This window comes from Abramis brama (assembly GCF_963993115.1).
Source record: "Abramis brama genome assembly, chromosome: 23".
Classification (NCBI taxonomy): Eukaryota; Metazoa; Chordata; class Actinopteri; order Cypriniformes; family Leuciscidae; genus Abramis; species Abramis brama.
This window is the reverse complement of record NC_139985.1, coordinates 20,740,800-20,757,416: the sequence shown is the minus strand read 5'-3', so window position 1 is coordinate 20,757,416 and position 16,617 is coordinate 20,740,800. Positions and strand designations below refer to the sequence as shown.

Genomic DNA, 16,617 nt, shown 5'->3' with positions numbered 1-16,617 from the left:
TTTGGATCATCTGTAGGGGTTTAGTTGCACATGCTGGAAGTCCGGCCAGAAGAGCATTACAGTAGTCAAGCCTAGAAATGACCAGGGCCTGGACGAGAAGTTGTGTTGCATGCTCAGTTAGGAAAGGCCTGATCTTCCTGATGTTGTGCAGTGCAAACCTGCATGATCGAGCTGTCTTTGAAATGTGATCTGTGAAGGTCAGCTGGTCATCAAACGTTACTCCAAGATTTCTCACCGACCTTGATGGGGTGATTGATTGAGTATTTAAAAAATTGTCTTAAGATCGCTTTCATTTTGCCTTTTTCTTGCAATACTTTGCGTTATATATTGCGTTGCATATATTTAACAATCGGAATCAGATATTTCATGTCATAGGTAACAAATGTAAAAAAGGAAAAATGACATAAAAGCAGATTATCATTCATTCAGCGCTGTTGTGGCTGCGGTGCGTCACGTAACAAGCAATGACGCGTCACCATGGAAACCAAACAGACAGCGACTTAAGCGCATAGACTTGTTGCACGTTAATGTTTTTTCCGTTTTTGGAAACCGCTTGCACACCTGTTTAGTTTTTCCTTTGATTTGTCTGCCATTTAGTTTCTTTGCTCCTCTGGATTTGTGGATGTATCCTGACTGATTCCGTTTACCGACCTTTATCGCCCGGCTTTCGACTACGCTCCCCTGTCTGCCATGTAACGTTACAGAACCCGGTTTTGTTCATTAAATTGTCTGATCTGCCTTTGCTTTTTGTTTTATTTTATTATTCTTAAAATAAATTTGTATATTCGTTTATTTCGGGGTTTTTTTCCACAAATGTATGACTTTTGGAAGTGCAAATTGATTGCCATATGCAGTTTTAATAAAGTTGAATTAACGTAACCTTCTGTCATTTTTACTCTTCTAAGTGTACGCTTGCAGGTGTTTTGTTTCTAATTTACTGTTAGGACCATTAAATAATAAGGATAAACAATATTTAAAAAGTATAGGCTATAATTATCTAACATCTGACTAATTAAAAATTAACCTCAAAACATAACATGCTAAATGGGGGACATTTAGCATAAAAAATGTATTGTCAGAATGTCGTCTCTCAGTTGTTGAATTTCGCGCAGACGTTGCCACAACGTAAATGTGTTTGCTCAGCCCGATCTCATGAAAGTGTGAATACCAAGAATTGTATTTGTAGTGCTTATGATATGCAGTTTTCGCGTGCATATGATACGCACTTTATGGCGTGTAATAGGCGCGCACTCCGCACCCCTAATCCTAACCAAGGGGTTTACAGTGCGTAGCATATGCACGCAAAAAAACATTTTTGGCGTATAAATGGCACGAGAAATTAAATTCGTGGTATAGATAAGCACTTTCATGAGATCGTGTCTCATAATCTACTGGGCCGGCCCTCTGTCAAATTTTAAAACCCAGTGTGGCCCTTGAGCCAAAAAGTTTGCCCACCCCTGCCTTAGATCAATAGGTGATCACACACCAGTGCTTTTACATGAAACATCAATTAAGCAAGTACGTTCCTACAAGTACCTTGGTATCCATATGGATAATACACTTTTTTTTAGTTGGGGGATTCATGTGGATACAATTTGTTCTCGTGTGCAGTAAAGACTGTATTTTTCACGTAGACTTAGACTTTATGGAGTGGACAGAAAATTATGTGGTTGTTCTATCAGGCAGTTATAGAGAGCATAATCAGATATGGCATTACGGTTTGGTTTTGTAACCTTACAATTCAGGTAAAGTCGAAGCTTGCACGCTTGGTTAAAATAGCGATGAAGACCATTGGGAGAAAGGAACTTTTGTCACTTGAGTCACTGTATGAACAATCGGTTCTGAGAGAAGCACATACAATTTTGGCTGATCCATTGCATGTTCTGCGTACAGAGTATGAATTGTTACCTTCTGGAAGACGATACAGATTTCCGATGTGTAGGTACAACCGTTTTAAGAAGTCTTTTATTCCTTTTTCAATTAAAATGTTAAATGATGAATGAGTATTTTTTTAAGGATGTGTATAGGAATTATTACTATTATTATTATTTTTATTATTTTTTTTTTAATGTGTATTGAAGAATTTGCTGTTTATGTTTCAAATGATTTTGTCAGTGTAAACACCTTGAGTCCAACACAAATTTCCCCTTTGGGGACAATAAAGTGTATTTCATTTCATTTAATTTCATTCATTTCATATAGACAGAAACAACTAGACAGGTAGGCAACCTTTCAATGCTAAATTTATATACAGACGAGGATGTTTTTATGTTTGATAATAAAACGCAGCATGATAAAAGTAGGCTAGTGTGAGTGTTTAATATGGTGAATATTATAATGTTTAGACCCGTGTTTACTGTATACTGTGTTTGTGGATATCTGCTCAAACGTAGATATGTATAATATGGTAACAATAATGTTTCATAGTTTGGAGTGTCTCGATCGCTTCAGTAAATGTTCTCTGCACGCACTGTGAGTTTGAGTCACTCGCGCTGTGCGTTTGAAAAGCAAAACGCCCCAAACTTAAGGCTTCATGTTTTTACTTACTCCAATCTCATTTCATAACAAATGGAAACATTTGAAGTAACATATGATAATCCATATATTTTTCTCTAGTGTAGTGTCACAGAAGTGTTCCTTTTTAACGATTTGTAGGCCGCCTACTATAGGCTATTGTTATTATTATTTTATGCAGCACTACACGTAGCTTATATGGCTACAAGGCACAATAAACCTGGTGTTCATTTTATAAATATATATATGTGTATTTTGTACATTTTAAAGTGCAATTTTAACCAGAAAAATCTAAAATGTATTCCCAAAATCATGCAGCCCTATAGTTTCTCTTGATATCAGCATGTTCACAGCTGTTTTTTGTTGTTTTTTTGTTTTTTACAGGAACCAGATGCCACTGATGAGTTTGTTTTTTCACAAACCACGCATAAATGTCATTATCTCAAAACTACAAACTTTTACATACATGCTGCTGACATATTATTGTAGCAGAGTTTATGCTGAATACAGTGTAATCAGACTTTAGCCATGAAAATGTTACAAGTAACAGAAATAAGCACAAATGTCAGTGCATGTCAGAACACCTCCAGGGACCAGAAAACACCTTAGACCCCAGAGAGTTAATAAACAAACTACAGCTGGTCCAAAATGCAGCAGCTAGAGTTCTTATCAGAACCAGGAAGTATGACCATATTAGCCCGGTTCTGTCAACACTGCATTGGCTCCCTATTAAACATTGTATAAATTTTAAAATATTGCTTATCACTTACAAAGCACTAAATGGTTTAGCTCCCCAGTACTTGAGCGAGCTCTTAACGCATTATAGTCGTCACGTCTATTGCGATCTCAAAATTCCAGCCAGTTGATAATACCTAGAATATCAGCACCAAAACTTTGGAACAATCTTCCTAACATTGTCCGGGAAGCAGACACACTCTGTCAGTTCAAATCTAGACTAAAAACACACCTGAAGTGTCAACCAGTCCCTCCCCTGTGAAGGCCTCCTTCCTTCCCTTTACCTCAGTACAGATAAAATGTTGTCAGGATAATTCCGGTTCGCGTGGCTACACAGACGCAACAAAAAAAATCTGTATTATAAGTTTTTAAGGCCAGACAATTCGTTTATTGAGGGTTGATTTGTAAAGAAGTACTACGCACCTGCACACATATATTCAAATGCACATACCTTTGGACTGAACACGTAATGCGCATGTGCGCGACATCGTTTGCTTTTTGAGGTTTGCGCAGCGATAACGGACAATCGTCTGCACCTTCGAACCTATTTCAGGGAGTTTATTCTCGAGACACCAGGCACTGTTGTTGTGCGGATGGGCGGCCGGAGCGCCTTAGGGTTTTCCTGTTAGAACAGGGTTGTGTTAGCGCCCCCTAAATTAATAACTAACGATCTTTGCAATGGAAGTGAATCAACCAATCAAAACTAACTTTAGCTGGACAATAACTTTATCCTAGAGCTGTTGTAAAGCCTAAACAATCTGTTACAGTAATTTCCTATTATCACTGTAAAGCTGCTTTGAAACAATCCATATTGTTAAAAGCGCTATATAAATGAAGGTGACTTGACTTGACTTTGTCTTTTTGTCAGATTTTCAAATACTTTTTTGCTTCAAATTAAGGTTTGTAATGTTGTCATTCAACAACCTTGTAGTTAGTTAGTTTGGTTAATGGCTTACAACTCTCAGGACTTCTCTAAAAGTCTCTATGGGAAACATACTTCCGGAACCAAGGCTGTTTGTTTGTTTTAAAACTTTTTTTTTTTTTCACAGCTATAAAAGAGTGGTGACACCAAAGCGTGCAGGCACTGCTGTGGTGGTGTGCTGGATGGTGGCCATCGTAGTCGGCCTGACGCCCATGTTGGGATGGAACAATCTGGAGAAGCTACAACAGACCAACGGCACTATAGGAGCTGACCTTCTCGTAACCTGTGAGTTTGAGAATGTCATCAGTATGGAGTACATGGTCTATTTCAACTTCTTCGGCTGGGTGCTGCCACCACTCGTCCTCATGTTGCTCATCTACACTGAGATCTTCTACATAATCCACAAGCAGCTAAACAAGAAGGTCACTGCCAACCAGACCGACCCCACTCGATATTACGGGAAAGAACTCAAGCTGGCAAAATCTCTTGCACTGGTGCTCTTCTTGTTTGCTGTTAGCTGGTTGCCATTGCATATCCTGAATTGCATCACTCTCTTTTGTCCTAGTTGTGAAAATTCCACATGCCTTCTCTATGTGGCTATCTTGCTCAGTCATGGTAACTCCGCTGTCAATCCCATTGTATACGCATTCCGCATTACAAAATTCCGGAATGCCTTCATTAAGATCTGGAAACAGTATGTATGCTGCACAGAGGATCCACGTGTGGATGATCGGCCCAGCTTTCGTATAGATAGCAAAGAGAGAAGGCTGCGACACAATGATATCTGATGCTACGCTCAACAGGTCTCCTCTATTTGAATCACTTTTTAAAACATGACAGTTGATGATGAGTTTTGAAGGGAAATGCAGTATGGGATGTATGCTGTGAGTTGTGAGAATACATCTGCCACAAAAATGACAATCAGACATTATTGGAAATTTTTTCTTGAAAGCTAAGTCACTGGTGCATATAATTAATTGCATCATTAGTGAGTAATCATTAAATAGATGAAAATGGTCTGTTTTAGAGATATAGGCACACAGTATAACTGACATTCAAATCTGTAGGAATCTTTATTTGATTATGATTTCCTTTTGTGCTGGGGCTCATTTTAATGTGGCTATCACATAAAGGGCTTTATATAATGAGCGCAAAATTGCAAACTAAGTGTCAATGTATACAAGTACAATTAACTATATATAAGTATAACAGCATCTGAAGACTTTGAGGAAGGATGATGAGAATGTGATCTGATGCCATTTTTTTTTGCCAGAGAATTCATATTTTGAAAAGAATGGGATACGGTAGAGTCATGTATCATTTGCTGCTATTCAAGGTGAGCACAAGTTGTAGCCAGCTAAGCCCACTTTTTCCTCAAAGGTATAATTTCTAAAAACAAATATTAAATCTGCCATTATTTACTCACCCTCATGTCATTCCAAACCTGTTTGACTTTCTTTCACAAAAAGGAGATGTTTAAAAAAATGTCTATACAATAAAAGTCAGTGTGGTCCAATGTTGTTTTGGACCCCATTGAATTTCATTCAAAACAGCTGAAACATTCATTAAAATATTTTTGTTTAGCAGAAGAGAGTCATACAGGTCAGAAACAACATAATGACATAATTTTAATTTTTGGGTGAACTATCCCTTTAACCCTTTCATGCATGAACTTTGACAACATCAGTCAGGATTTTTTCCCTATGTGTTTTTATTGCTCTTAGGGCAAAAACAACAACAACAACAATATCTGAACCTTTTTTTACACATTTTCAGATGTCCACTTGAGTGGACAATATGCATTTTTGGCTTTAAATGAAGATATACTGTATTAAGCATAATACAGTAAAACACAGTACTACTGTGTGTATTTAACAAATCAATGGAAAAAATAAAAATAAATCACGTGAAACATAAAAATACAATACAGCTTAAATTTTTGCAAACACAGTTGAGTTTGTTCCTGTTTGACCAGCTGATGCAGAAGAACTTCCAAGTTAAACGTTGCATGTCTTTGATATTAGAACATGAGGATTTTATTCCATCAAAGTTCTGGTGGAGGTACAACTCTGTGGAAACCCAACTCTGACTATGTATAAAATGGTCATGCTCCCTCCAGTCTACCAGAGTATGTCGATTTACCCCATTAGCTGATTATCTTCAAAATGGACAAATGTCTACAGAAGCTCTCCTCTCTGAGAAGACCTCAGACTGAAATCTACATTGATCTATTGATGTTTTCAGACTGTGGTGTTTTCAATCTCATCTGAAATTAGCAGTGTTAGGGTAACACATTGTGTGTGTGTAGATATTTCAATCTAAATTAAGTAGTTTGCCATATTAATACTAATCTCTACAGTAGGTGTAACACAACCGCTGGAAAGTGATTCATTTTCATATTTGTTTTTATGAGAATGCCACATTTTTTATGGGGAAATAAGAAAGGAAGCCTTCAATTTCACTGCGTGATGTTGAAATTAATCAAAACTGTAGGCAGTTTGCATTTAATATATTAGATTGCTCAAAATCGTAGGGCTTGAGAAGAGATGAGAAAAGATACACAGGAATGAACCATGAATAAATCTAGATTAAATGATACTGCCGGGGGTCTGATGTGTGTGCGTGTGCGTGTGTGTGTGTGTTTTTTTATTTATTTATTTATTTTTTATAGATGTGGTTTAAAAATAATAATAATATGTATTTGGATCTTTCAAATGTTCAGGTCTCCCTTTAAATTTGAATAAGGCAAGGACATTCAGAGCTTTCAAATTTCTGAAATGTATCCAAGTGTAGAAAGTAGAAAAGGAACTAGAGTCACTTAAATTGTGATGTTATCACATGCTTGTGATGTAAGTAGTGCTATAACACCCAACAACTTGATTATGAAACAATCATGCTCTTAACAGACCCTGATTTTGACTCAGTCAACACCCTTGAAAATAGAAGGTTGTTTGACTCAGAATAAATTTTACAGAATAAAAAGGTCTGGTCAGTCTCAGAATTTACGCAATTCTTGCATGGTGCTTCCTGAAGTTCCTGCAAAACTACTCCCCAACTTCCTGGGTAGATCTAGAGTTAAAAGCTTATGGGATGACCTGTTTCAGCTTAAACAGTATTCAGACTTGTCAGCTGACCTCTGTTTCCACGGGCTTCTTAGTGTGTGTCAACTGACTTGAAGAATTATTATATATACAGTCGTGCTCAGAATTAATCATACCCCTGGTAAATATGATCAAAAATGGCTGTAAAAAATAAATCTGCATCATTTATCCTTTTGATCTTTCATTAAAAAAATTGGCAAAATCCTAACCTTTCATTTAAGTAAAATAATTGAAAGTGGGGGGGGGGGGAATCACATTATAAAATAAATGTTTTTCTCCAAAACATGTTGGCCACAATTATTCATACCCTTTTATTAAGTACCTTTTTGCAGTCTCCTTTTGCCAAGATAACTGCTCTGAGTCTTCTTCTATAATGCCTGATGAGTTTGGAGAACACCTGACAAGAGATCAGAGACCATTCCTCCATACAGAATCTCTCCAGATCCTTCAGATTCCCAGATCCATGTTGGCGCTTCTTCTCTTCAGTTCACTCCACTCATCAGGTCAGGGAACTGGGACGGTCATGGCAGAAACTTCATTTTGTGCTCCCTAACACATTTTTGTGTTGATTTTGATGTTTGTTTTGGATCGTTGTCCTAATGGAAGATCCAACCACGGCCCATTATAAGATTTCTAGCAGAAACCGTCAGGTTTTGATTTTTTATCTGTTGATATTTGATAGAATCCACGATGCCATGTATCTGAATAAGAAGTCCAGGACCTCCAGCAGAAAAATATTCCCACAGCATTAAAGATCCAATGGTATATTAAATTGTACACATGGGGTACTTTTTATCCTTGTGTGCACCAAACCCATCTAGCGTGTTTGCTGCCAAAAAGCTCTTTTTTTAGTTTCATCTGACCACAGAACCCTGTGCCGTTTGAAGTTCCAGTCGTGTCTGACAACTGAATATGCTGGAGTTTGTTTTTGGATGAGCGAGGAGCATTTTACTTGAAAACCTCCCAAACAACATGTGGGGATGTAGGGGTTGTTTGATTTTTTTTTTAATAGGCTTTCTGACCCCAAGACTCAACTAATCTCTGCAATTCTCCATCTGTGATCCTTGGAGAGTCTTTGGCCACTCAAACTTTCATCCTCACCGTCCATTAAGACAATATAGACACGTCCTCTTCCTGGCAGATTCGTAACATCTTTAGTTGATTGGAACTTCTTAATTATTGCCCTGATGGTCAAAATGGGGATTTTCAATTCTTTAGCTATTTTCTTACAGCCACTCTCTATTTTGTGATGCTCAACAATCTTTTGCTGCACATCAGAACTATATTCTTTGGTTTTATTAATTGTGATGGATGATTCAGGGAATTTGGCCTTTGTGCTTCCTCATATTTAAACTCCTGTGAAACAAGAAATCATAGCTGGACAATTTCATGTTCCTAGTCACCCTGGTGTGCTAAAAAAGGTAAATATTAATGGGAATATACTTAAGAGATATTTTATTCATTAAAAATTCTAGGGGTATGAATAATTGTGGCCAACGTGTTTTGGAGAAAAACATTTATTTCATAATGTGATTTCCCCCCCACTTTCAATTCTTTTACTTCAATGAAAGGTTAGATTTTTAGAAAGGTTAGAATTTTTTTAATGAAAGATCAAAAGGATAAACGATGCAGATTTATTTTTTACAGCCATTTTTGATCATATTTACCAGGGGTATGATTAATTCTGAGCACGACTGTATATATTTTTTGAAGTTAATGCTTGAGGGCATAAACACTCTTGATTCATCTTAGTATTCATTTCAAAATAACTCACAAGATGGTATTATATAGATCACTTGAGCGTCTTAATCTAATTCTCTGCAGCTTTAACCTACCTGTAATAGCGCACTTTGAGCAATAGTGTTGGGTCAAGTCAAGTCATCTTCATTTATATAGCACTTTTAACAATGTAGATTGTTCCAAATCGGCTTTACAGTGATAATAAGAAATAGTGGAATAATCATTGGGAATAGTAATCAGATAAGGATATTATCACAGCTTCCTCTTTATTTTGACAACAGCATGCTTTTATTTGGCCTAAATCATACAAATGCTATTCTTTTTCCTCAAATTACAGTTGTGAATTACTCTCCATAGTTTGAACAGCAGTCATTAGATGGTAAGTCAGTACTGTGGTGCCCTCTGGTGATGGTATGACAAAAGAGCCGAGGGGTGTGTAGCAAATTGTAATTCTATGGCAACTAAGATAAATAAATAACTTAATTTTTATTTGAGTAAAGATAATTCCATGCTTAGGTTGAATTACTTCGGTTGAGTTACTAATGACCCCAGTCAGTCTGATATTTCCTTATTGATTGGTGTGGTGCAAACAACAAAATAATGTCTCACCATGTCCACCCAATGTTTATTTTAACTCTAGTGAACATGTCACTTGTAATGTTTACCACAACACACATGTCCCTATGAGACTGATATATTTGTTGAACATGCTTCACTTTAAAGGACATTAAATAACATTCCAGTTTTAGTCCACATACAGTACACACAATTGTGAATTACATAAGTGATTATTACAATTAAAAATTGGACTATATTTTAAGACACATAAGTCTATTTTACAAGTCTTTTTTTAAAAGCATAATTGGTTGAGAATCCCTGCATTAATTGAAATAATCAAACACAACTACCAGTATCAGAGTTAAAATTTAAACAGTAAAAAACAAACAAACAAAAAACACTAAAATTCTTCTTCCTTTTGCTGGTTGTGATCGTCTATAAAGAGCACATTGGCACCTGTGTGACATTTACAGTTACTTCCTGTATTACTATTTAAAACTCCATAGAAATGTTTCAGAGTTTTTGAGCTTTAATCTCAAAAAGTGCTGTTCTTGGAGATAGAGACCTGTGGAGAAAAAACAACAACATTAGACATACTGTCTCTTCAACAATAGCAAAATGGACCATTTAGACCAAAAGCAAAATAGACGTGTAGAAGACCTGTTTTCTGGGCAGAGCCTGCCTGGTGGCAGAAAATGACAGTTCTGTAGTAGCAGTCTATGGAAGCTAGGGGTGGAACGGTACATGTATTCGTATTGAACCGAAACGGTACGGGCGTCACGGTTCGGTGCATGAAAATACACGGAGAATACATGGTATAAAAATAAATAAAACTTGCGCGCAAATTAATTAATGTAATGCGGAACTACTGTTAGATATGCAGGTTCTTTAGGGACACCTAATCTGTAGCTCCGTGGCTATAATGAACAGGCTGCGATGTCAAGATTGCAACGCTGGAATATGTTGTGTGTGTGTGTGTGTGTGTGTGTGTGTGTGTGTGTGTGTGTGTGTGTGTGTGTGTGTGTGTGTGTGTGTGTGTGAGAGAGAGAGAGAGAGAGAGAGAGAGAGAGAGAGAGAGAGAGAGAGAGAGAGAGAGAGAGAGAGAGAGAGAGAGAGAGAGAGAGAGAGGGAGAGAGAGAGAGGGAGGCACGGGCGCGATCGAACAGTGGAAACATAAAAACATACTCCGTCATTTTGTTCATACAGGACATCATTCAAACTGCAAAGTGTTTACTTATATTTGTGTACACTCGGAATAAAACACAACATTGTGCTTTTGCCAAACTGTAAACTATTTGTCAAACTGTAACCTACAACTGTCACCCAACCAAAATCACTCACTCACTCACTCACTCACTCACTCACTCACTCACTCACTCACTCACTCACTCACTCACTCACTCACTCTGTTTAGAAGCAAAAAATATTTATCCAACCCCATTTAAAACTACGCAGTCTGTGGGTGCCATCGTTTGGACATTCATAACATTGCATTGGTTTTCATTTCTTGTCCTCAAACAGAGGACTAATCTGTTTATTTTTAAGTTACACATTCTACATTGATTAAAAAATAAAATGTTTTTAATGGTAGTATTATTTTATACAGAAATAAATTATTTATAATTCAGATGAGAATAAAGTTAGTGTTAATTAAAATTTTAAGGAAAACAAATATATTGATCTAAAATATAGCAAATTAATTTTAAAGTCATTCAGGTACAATTACCAAACATATCTCAAGGTCTTTTTGTCTTTTTATTATTTTAATTAATAAACTAATTATATAAAACTATTGTCAATGCACTACAAATAAACTGGTTCTATGCCTTTATTAATAAAAAATATTTTAAAAAAACAAGGCTTAAGACATTTATTTTCCTCTGGTGGTATAGCCTGAGACATGCACAATAAAAAAAATTGCCTTCTACATTTTTGTTTTGCTTTTCCCTCCATTGTACCAAACTCGTACCGAACCGTGATGTCTGAACCGAGGTATGAACCGAACCATGACGTCTGTGTACCGTTCCACCCCTGGAAGCCATTCTCGCAACTCTGAGAAGAAAAATCAGAATTGCTAGATATAATCTCGATATTTTGCCCTTTTTCCTAGAATTGTGAGTTCATATCCCGCAATTCTGACTTTTTTCTCAGAATTGAAAATTCTTCAATTCAGAATTTTTTCTCAGAATTTATACATTTTAACATTGTAAAAGAAATTGTAACACGTCAACTTACTGTATCAGTGGGAAAGCAATAGTTACATAGCTTACTGCATATGGTGTCTGTCTGCTAACGTTACATTATAAAGCAGTTAAGCGTTTCAAAATCAGCGTATAACTAGCTATTAACGTTAGGGTTGGGAATCGTAAGACATTTTCCGGTTCCGGTTCCGCCAAACGATTCCGGTTCCGGTTCCCATTCAATACAAATTATTAAAACAACTAATAAAAAATAGTAGTAAGGGGAAAATGCACAATCCTTTTTGTGTTTATTTCTTATACTTGTCAAATGAGTTTAACAGACTGGTAATGTCAACAAATTCAACATATTATTTAGCAATTTTTGAAAAATAATTAATTTTTCTGAAGGAAAATAAATATTTCTCTGCATTCTCTAGGATAATTTGGGACCTCTCCTATAGCTTATTGTATCTCCAGCAGTGGAGAATACCCTCTCAGAAGGGATAGAATATGCTTGAACACACATGTAAGATCCAGACAGGTGAAACATAATATTTCGATTTGAATGATTGATTCATAAAGACTTCACTTCATTACTGGATGAATCAGCGCTCTAGCAGTTAAATAAACAGAACTGCATGCGTCTTGCGGAAAAACATTGTAGCCGGGGCTACTTCTCTGTTTATTTCTATGACGCGGGTGAGTCACTCAGGCACTGTGCTACTCCGCAGCGGTGCCGGAGTAAAGTAGTCAAGAGTATACACGCTTATTACAGGCTTACCGTAGTGATTCAGGATAAGACAAAAACACGGTTTGAAAAGGCATTCATGATGTACTCGCTCATTATATACATTTAGTAAATTCTGAAGCGAATTTTCGTTATTTGAAGCGACTTTCAAAAGGTGATTTACTCTGTTTTGGTTGCTACCGTAGACATCAGTGTTTATTCTCGAACTATAAACTTTTATTTCAGTACTTCTGTGATCATTTGAATATTTGTAACACCGAAATACCGATACTGTGTTGTTGAAAATATTGTGAAAGTAAAGCTGTTTCATATTGACAACTGCTCTCTCAGCGACAGCGCAAACAGATTTGAATGTTCCAGTGTGAAGTTTTTGTCATTTAGGAATAAGATCGCATGGGTGTTTGAATCGAGATCGTCTCTCTCTCTCTCTCTCTCTCTCTCTCTCTCAAAAGTAGCTTGAGTGCTTTCATTACTATTTTAATATTCATGAGGTGAGTGTGAGACGTCGCTATTAAAGGATAAGCTCCCAGCACTCCGCCCCAGAACCGTTTTTGGAAGCGAAACTTAGGAATTTCGCACGGTTCCGGTATTTTTCAAAAAACACTACTGGTTCTGGATAAGAACCGGTTTTCGGTTCCCAACCCTAATTGACCCTTCGCAAAGACCCGCCCCCCTTAGTTACTGTCGCTATGTCCGACAAGCTACGCTGCTCTCACGCCACACCATGTTCTCACGCAGTGAAAAATACATCGCGGAGCAGAGAGGAGACTGACAACACGCTGACAGACAGGACAGACCAGGTTACTTTTCGGTTACTTTTGATATTAAACATATTAAACAAAGTCTCACCTTTCAAATTTAGTAATTTTTTAAAAGAAATTGAAACGATACATACCGTTTTGTGGCTCTTAAATGTGTCTGACAGATCGCTGTAGAGCATCAGTTAAAGCTGCTCGTGAACCAATCATCTCTTCCTTCTAGTTCATTTATTGCATCAAATAAACATGAATGAACATAAGAAGGAATGCTGTTTTAAACCGCGGAAAGGCGTCAGTACATTCCGTTTTTCAAGTTCAAATCCTCCCATGTTAATCTGCTATCTCTCCTGACTGCTTTGTCGGACAAAATGGCTGATTATGATTGGTTAGATCGCCTGTCAATCAAGCTCCCTGCGAAGGGTCAATTAACGTATATATTTTGGAGATTTAAATCGAATTTGACAAAAAAAAGTCTGAGTTTGTTTACAGACAGTTTAAAGTAGTGTTAACGTTAAATCTGTGTGCAGCATTGATGTAATGGTAATTATCTTACAATAACGCTGAAAGTAAGGAGGTGGTTGTTTGTCTCCTGTCGTCGCCGATTCAGGGTCTGAGTCCGGCTGAACATAAGGCCGGAGAACATTTCCCTCAGCAATGTCCATCATTACAGGTGTTTTATTTACCTTACTCGTGAGCATCACCAAGCCACAGCAGGATACAGCATACATGACCCTAGTTACCTGTGGTTGGCCTGGCCATGCGTCACTCAGAAAACAACAGGCCAATCAGAAGAGAGGCTCATGAATATTAATCAACCTGTTTTTAGCAGAGCTCTTGAGAAAGGAGCTGTAAACATTTATTGGGATGGTTTTTGGTACTTATACCGCAAATATATATTCTTAAGGACATCAAAACCTAAAATAAAACTTCAGAAAGGTGTACAATATGGGACCTTTAAATTACATGAAATCATTATGGAGAAGTTAGGCTACAACATTTTTGATATTCTAATAAATATAAATATTTGTGGTTGATGCAATGCTTTTGAACACTTTTCCAGTGTAGAGCGAGGATTGCCTAGCGCATGATAATAGCAGAACTCATGGTCTGAGAAAATATTTTTGTGCAAATAATAATCAATAATGTACAATAAGGCTTATCTGTTTCTATTAAAAATATAAAGCAATTAAAAATACTATTTTGCCAGTGGAAAAGATTGAGAAAAACTTTCTCTGAAATGTATTTTATACTATTTTGATTTATTTATTCAAAAACAAGGTAAGGAGACGGCTCATCCGTATCTCATATTTTCAAATGTCTTGTACCGTTAAACATGGTATCACGCAGATAAATATGCATATGCAAATTATATGCAGATGAGGATATGCATAGTAAACCGAGGCGTTGTAAGCTCCATGTATGGTTATTACGGGGTGGAGATGCAATCTTCTGCTGACTGGGTTTTATAAAGGGAATTTTGCGCAGGTTCTGGTTTTATAAGTTTGAATATTTTTTGTTGTACGCAATTTTTGGCTTTCGGACGCAAGCACACTTTTAGTAAGGATACTACGCACAGTTTTAAAGATGAGACCCCAAGTGCTGCTTACACCATTTGGGGATAATTTTATTTATCGGGACTTGGTCTGCTGGAACTCACAGTTGGGATTGATTTTCTTTATTGTCTTTAGATGCTTTGTTTAAGTGGTCACCTCTGAGGCTGTGTGTAAGATCAACATCTTTAAAGGTGCATTGCGCAACATTTCATGTTAAAAATACCCGTTTTTCTAACCCATACATGCTTAAACAATTGCCTGATGGGCTGAATGAGCCCTTCTCTGATCACTGTGATTGCCTCTATAATCCTGTACAGTAAAATAAATAAGAGGGATTCGGGACGGAATTTGAGACTGGGCGTGACGTCATGCGCGTTCACGCTCACCTGGTAATGTCTGGCAGGTTTGTGTATTCGCCGCGACGCCGCCATTCTCCGTATCAGCGAAGACAACTCGAGCGACAAAACTTTAGTCAACTTTCGACAAAAGTAAAAGATGGATTCAAAGAGACCGGCTTGTAGTTCATCCCAAACCCCAACGCAAACTCCACGTAAGACAAAGAAAAGAAAACTTTTGTCTAGTGCCACAGGCGTCGGAATAAGACGAGAGTCAACATCGGGAAGGCTTTCAACAAGAGAGATCTCCGGTCTGCACACACTAGGAAGCGCCCGCGCCCTCAGATCAATTGGACGTGGCTGTGTACAAAAGGTAAAAACGATATAAATACTGTTCGTTGGAATCTCCGGTCTGCTCTAGGGCTCAAACGGGATCCCCAGTTGGCTTTTTTCTTGATAAAACGGTAAGATATAGCCCAGTCTCTAATGTCTGATACAGCAAATCTATGACAACAAATGATGTAATAATCTATGAATATTGTGCGTGTGGTCCATGAGCGTGCACACCTCTGGTTGCAGTTTCGCTTGTCGCCAGGTGGCATAGTTCTGCAAAAACTCAGAGATTTGCGCAATGCACCTTTAAGTACTACCCACTGAATGCCTATAAAATACAATCCCTTATGAAAAATAAGTATACTTCATGTTCATTTTATTAAGTATACTTAAGTAAAGTTCAAGTATATTTTTAAGAAATCTTTTAGTAAGTATGCTAATATCAATGTACTAGAAGTATACTTGTATGTGTAGGGTTTCAATACTACTTGAGATTAAATTGCCCCACTTTTTAGTGTATGAAAGTATACTTTTAAGAGCACCTTAAGTGTAACAGTAGTAAACTTTGAGTACACAACTAGTTTACAACTAAATTTTTCGTTTGTATTGCAACTATAATACAAGTGAACTTAAGTATACTGATAGTTTACTAGTCAAATATTTGTAGAACATTTTTTAGTTTATGAAAGTACACTTTGAAGTATACTCTCAGTAAACTACAAGTTTAGTAGTTGTATCATCCAAGTATACTTGTACGTTTTTTTAGTGAACATAACATCTGATAAAACTGTCCTCACCCAGCCACCTTGCTCCGCAATCCAGTTTGTTAGACGGTTGTTGATGAATCCCGTCATAGCGACCTCGACTACATTTGTCATGTCAGGGCAGGTTTCTTTCACATAGACTCCTAGTGTGACGGCAGCCTTGAGGAGCTGCTTTTCCGAGGCCACTTCTGCTCTTTCCACAACCCACATCTTACACATGCTGTCCACACTATCAGTGAACACAGTCACCACCTAGAGAAAACACAGGTGTTATTAACTACAGTTGTTGTCAAACATTAAACATTTACACAATTCACTTTGTCATGTGGTTACCATATAATTTAAGTAAAAAGATTTGTAGCTATCAGAATCAAAC

At 37.2% G+C, this 16,617-nt stretch overlaps 2 protein-coding genes across 2 annotated transcripts in view; one reads left to right on the top strand and one right to left on the bottom strand.

Annotated features, from left to right (window-relative positions):
• LOC311074633 (adenosine receptor A1) overlaps window positions 1–6,057 on the top strand; it is a 52,030-nt gene extending 45,973 nt beyond the window's left edge. Inside the window, exon 2 of the mRNA XM_084101358.1 lies at window positions 4,299–6,057. Within this exon, the coding sequence (XP_083957484.1) occupies window positions 4,299–4,959 (661 nt within the window). The 3' untranslated portion in view covers window positions 4,960–6,057. The remainder of the gene's footprint in view (window positions 1–4,298) is intronic.
• A 3,563-nt stretch (window positions 6,058–9,620) lies between these two features.
• LOC311074503 (bcl-2-like protein 15) overlaps window positions 9,621–16,617 on the bottom strand; it is a 39,683-nt gene continuing 32,686 nt past the window's right edge. The window contains exons 3-4 of the mRNA XM_084101173.1: window positions 16,275–16,493; window positions 9,621–10,135 (exon numbers count right to left, since the gene is read on the bottom strand). Coding sequence (XP_083957299.1) covers window positions 10,106–10,135; window positions 16,275–16,493 — 249 coding nt within the window. The 3' untranslated portion in view covers window positions 9,621–10,105. The remainder of the gene's footprint in view (window positions 10,136–16,274; window positions 16,494–16,617) is intronic.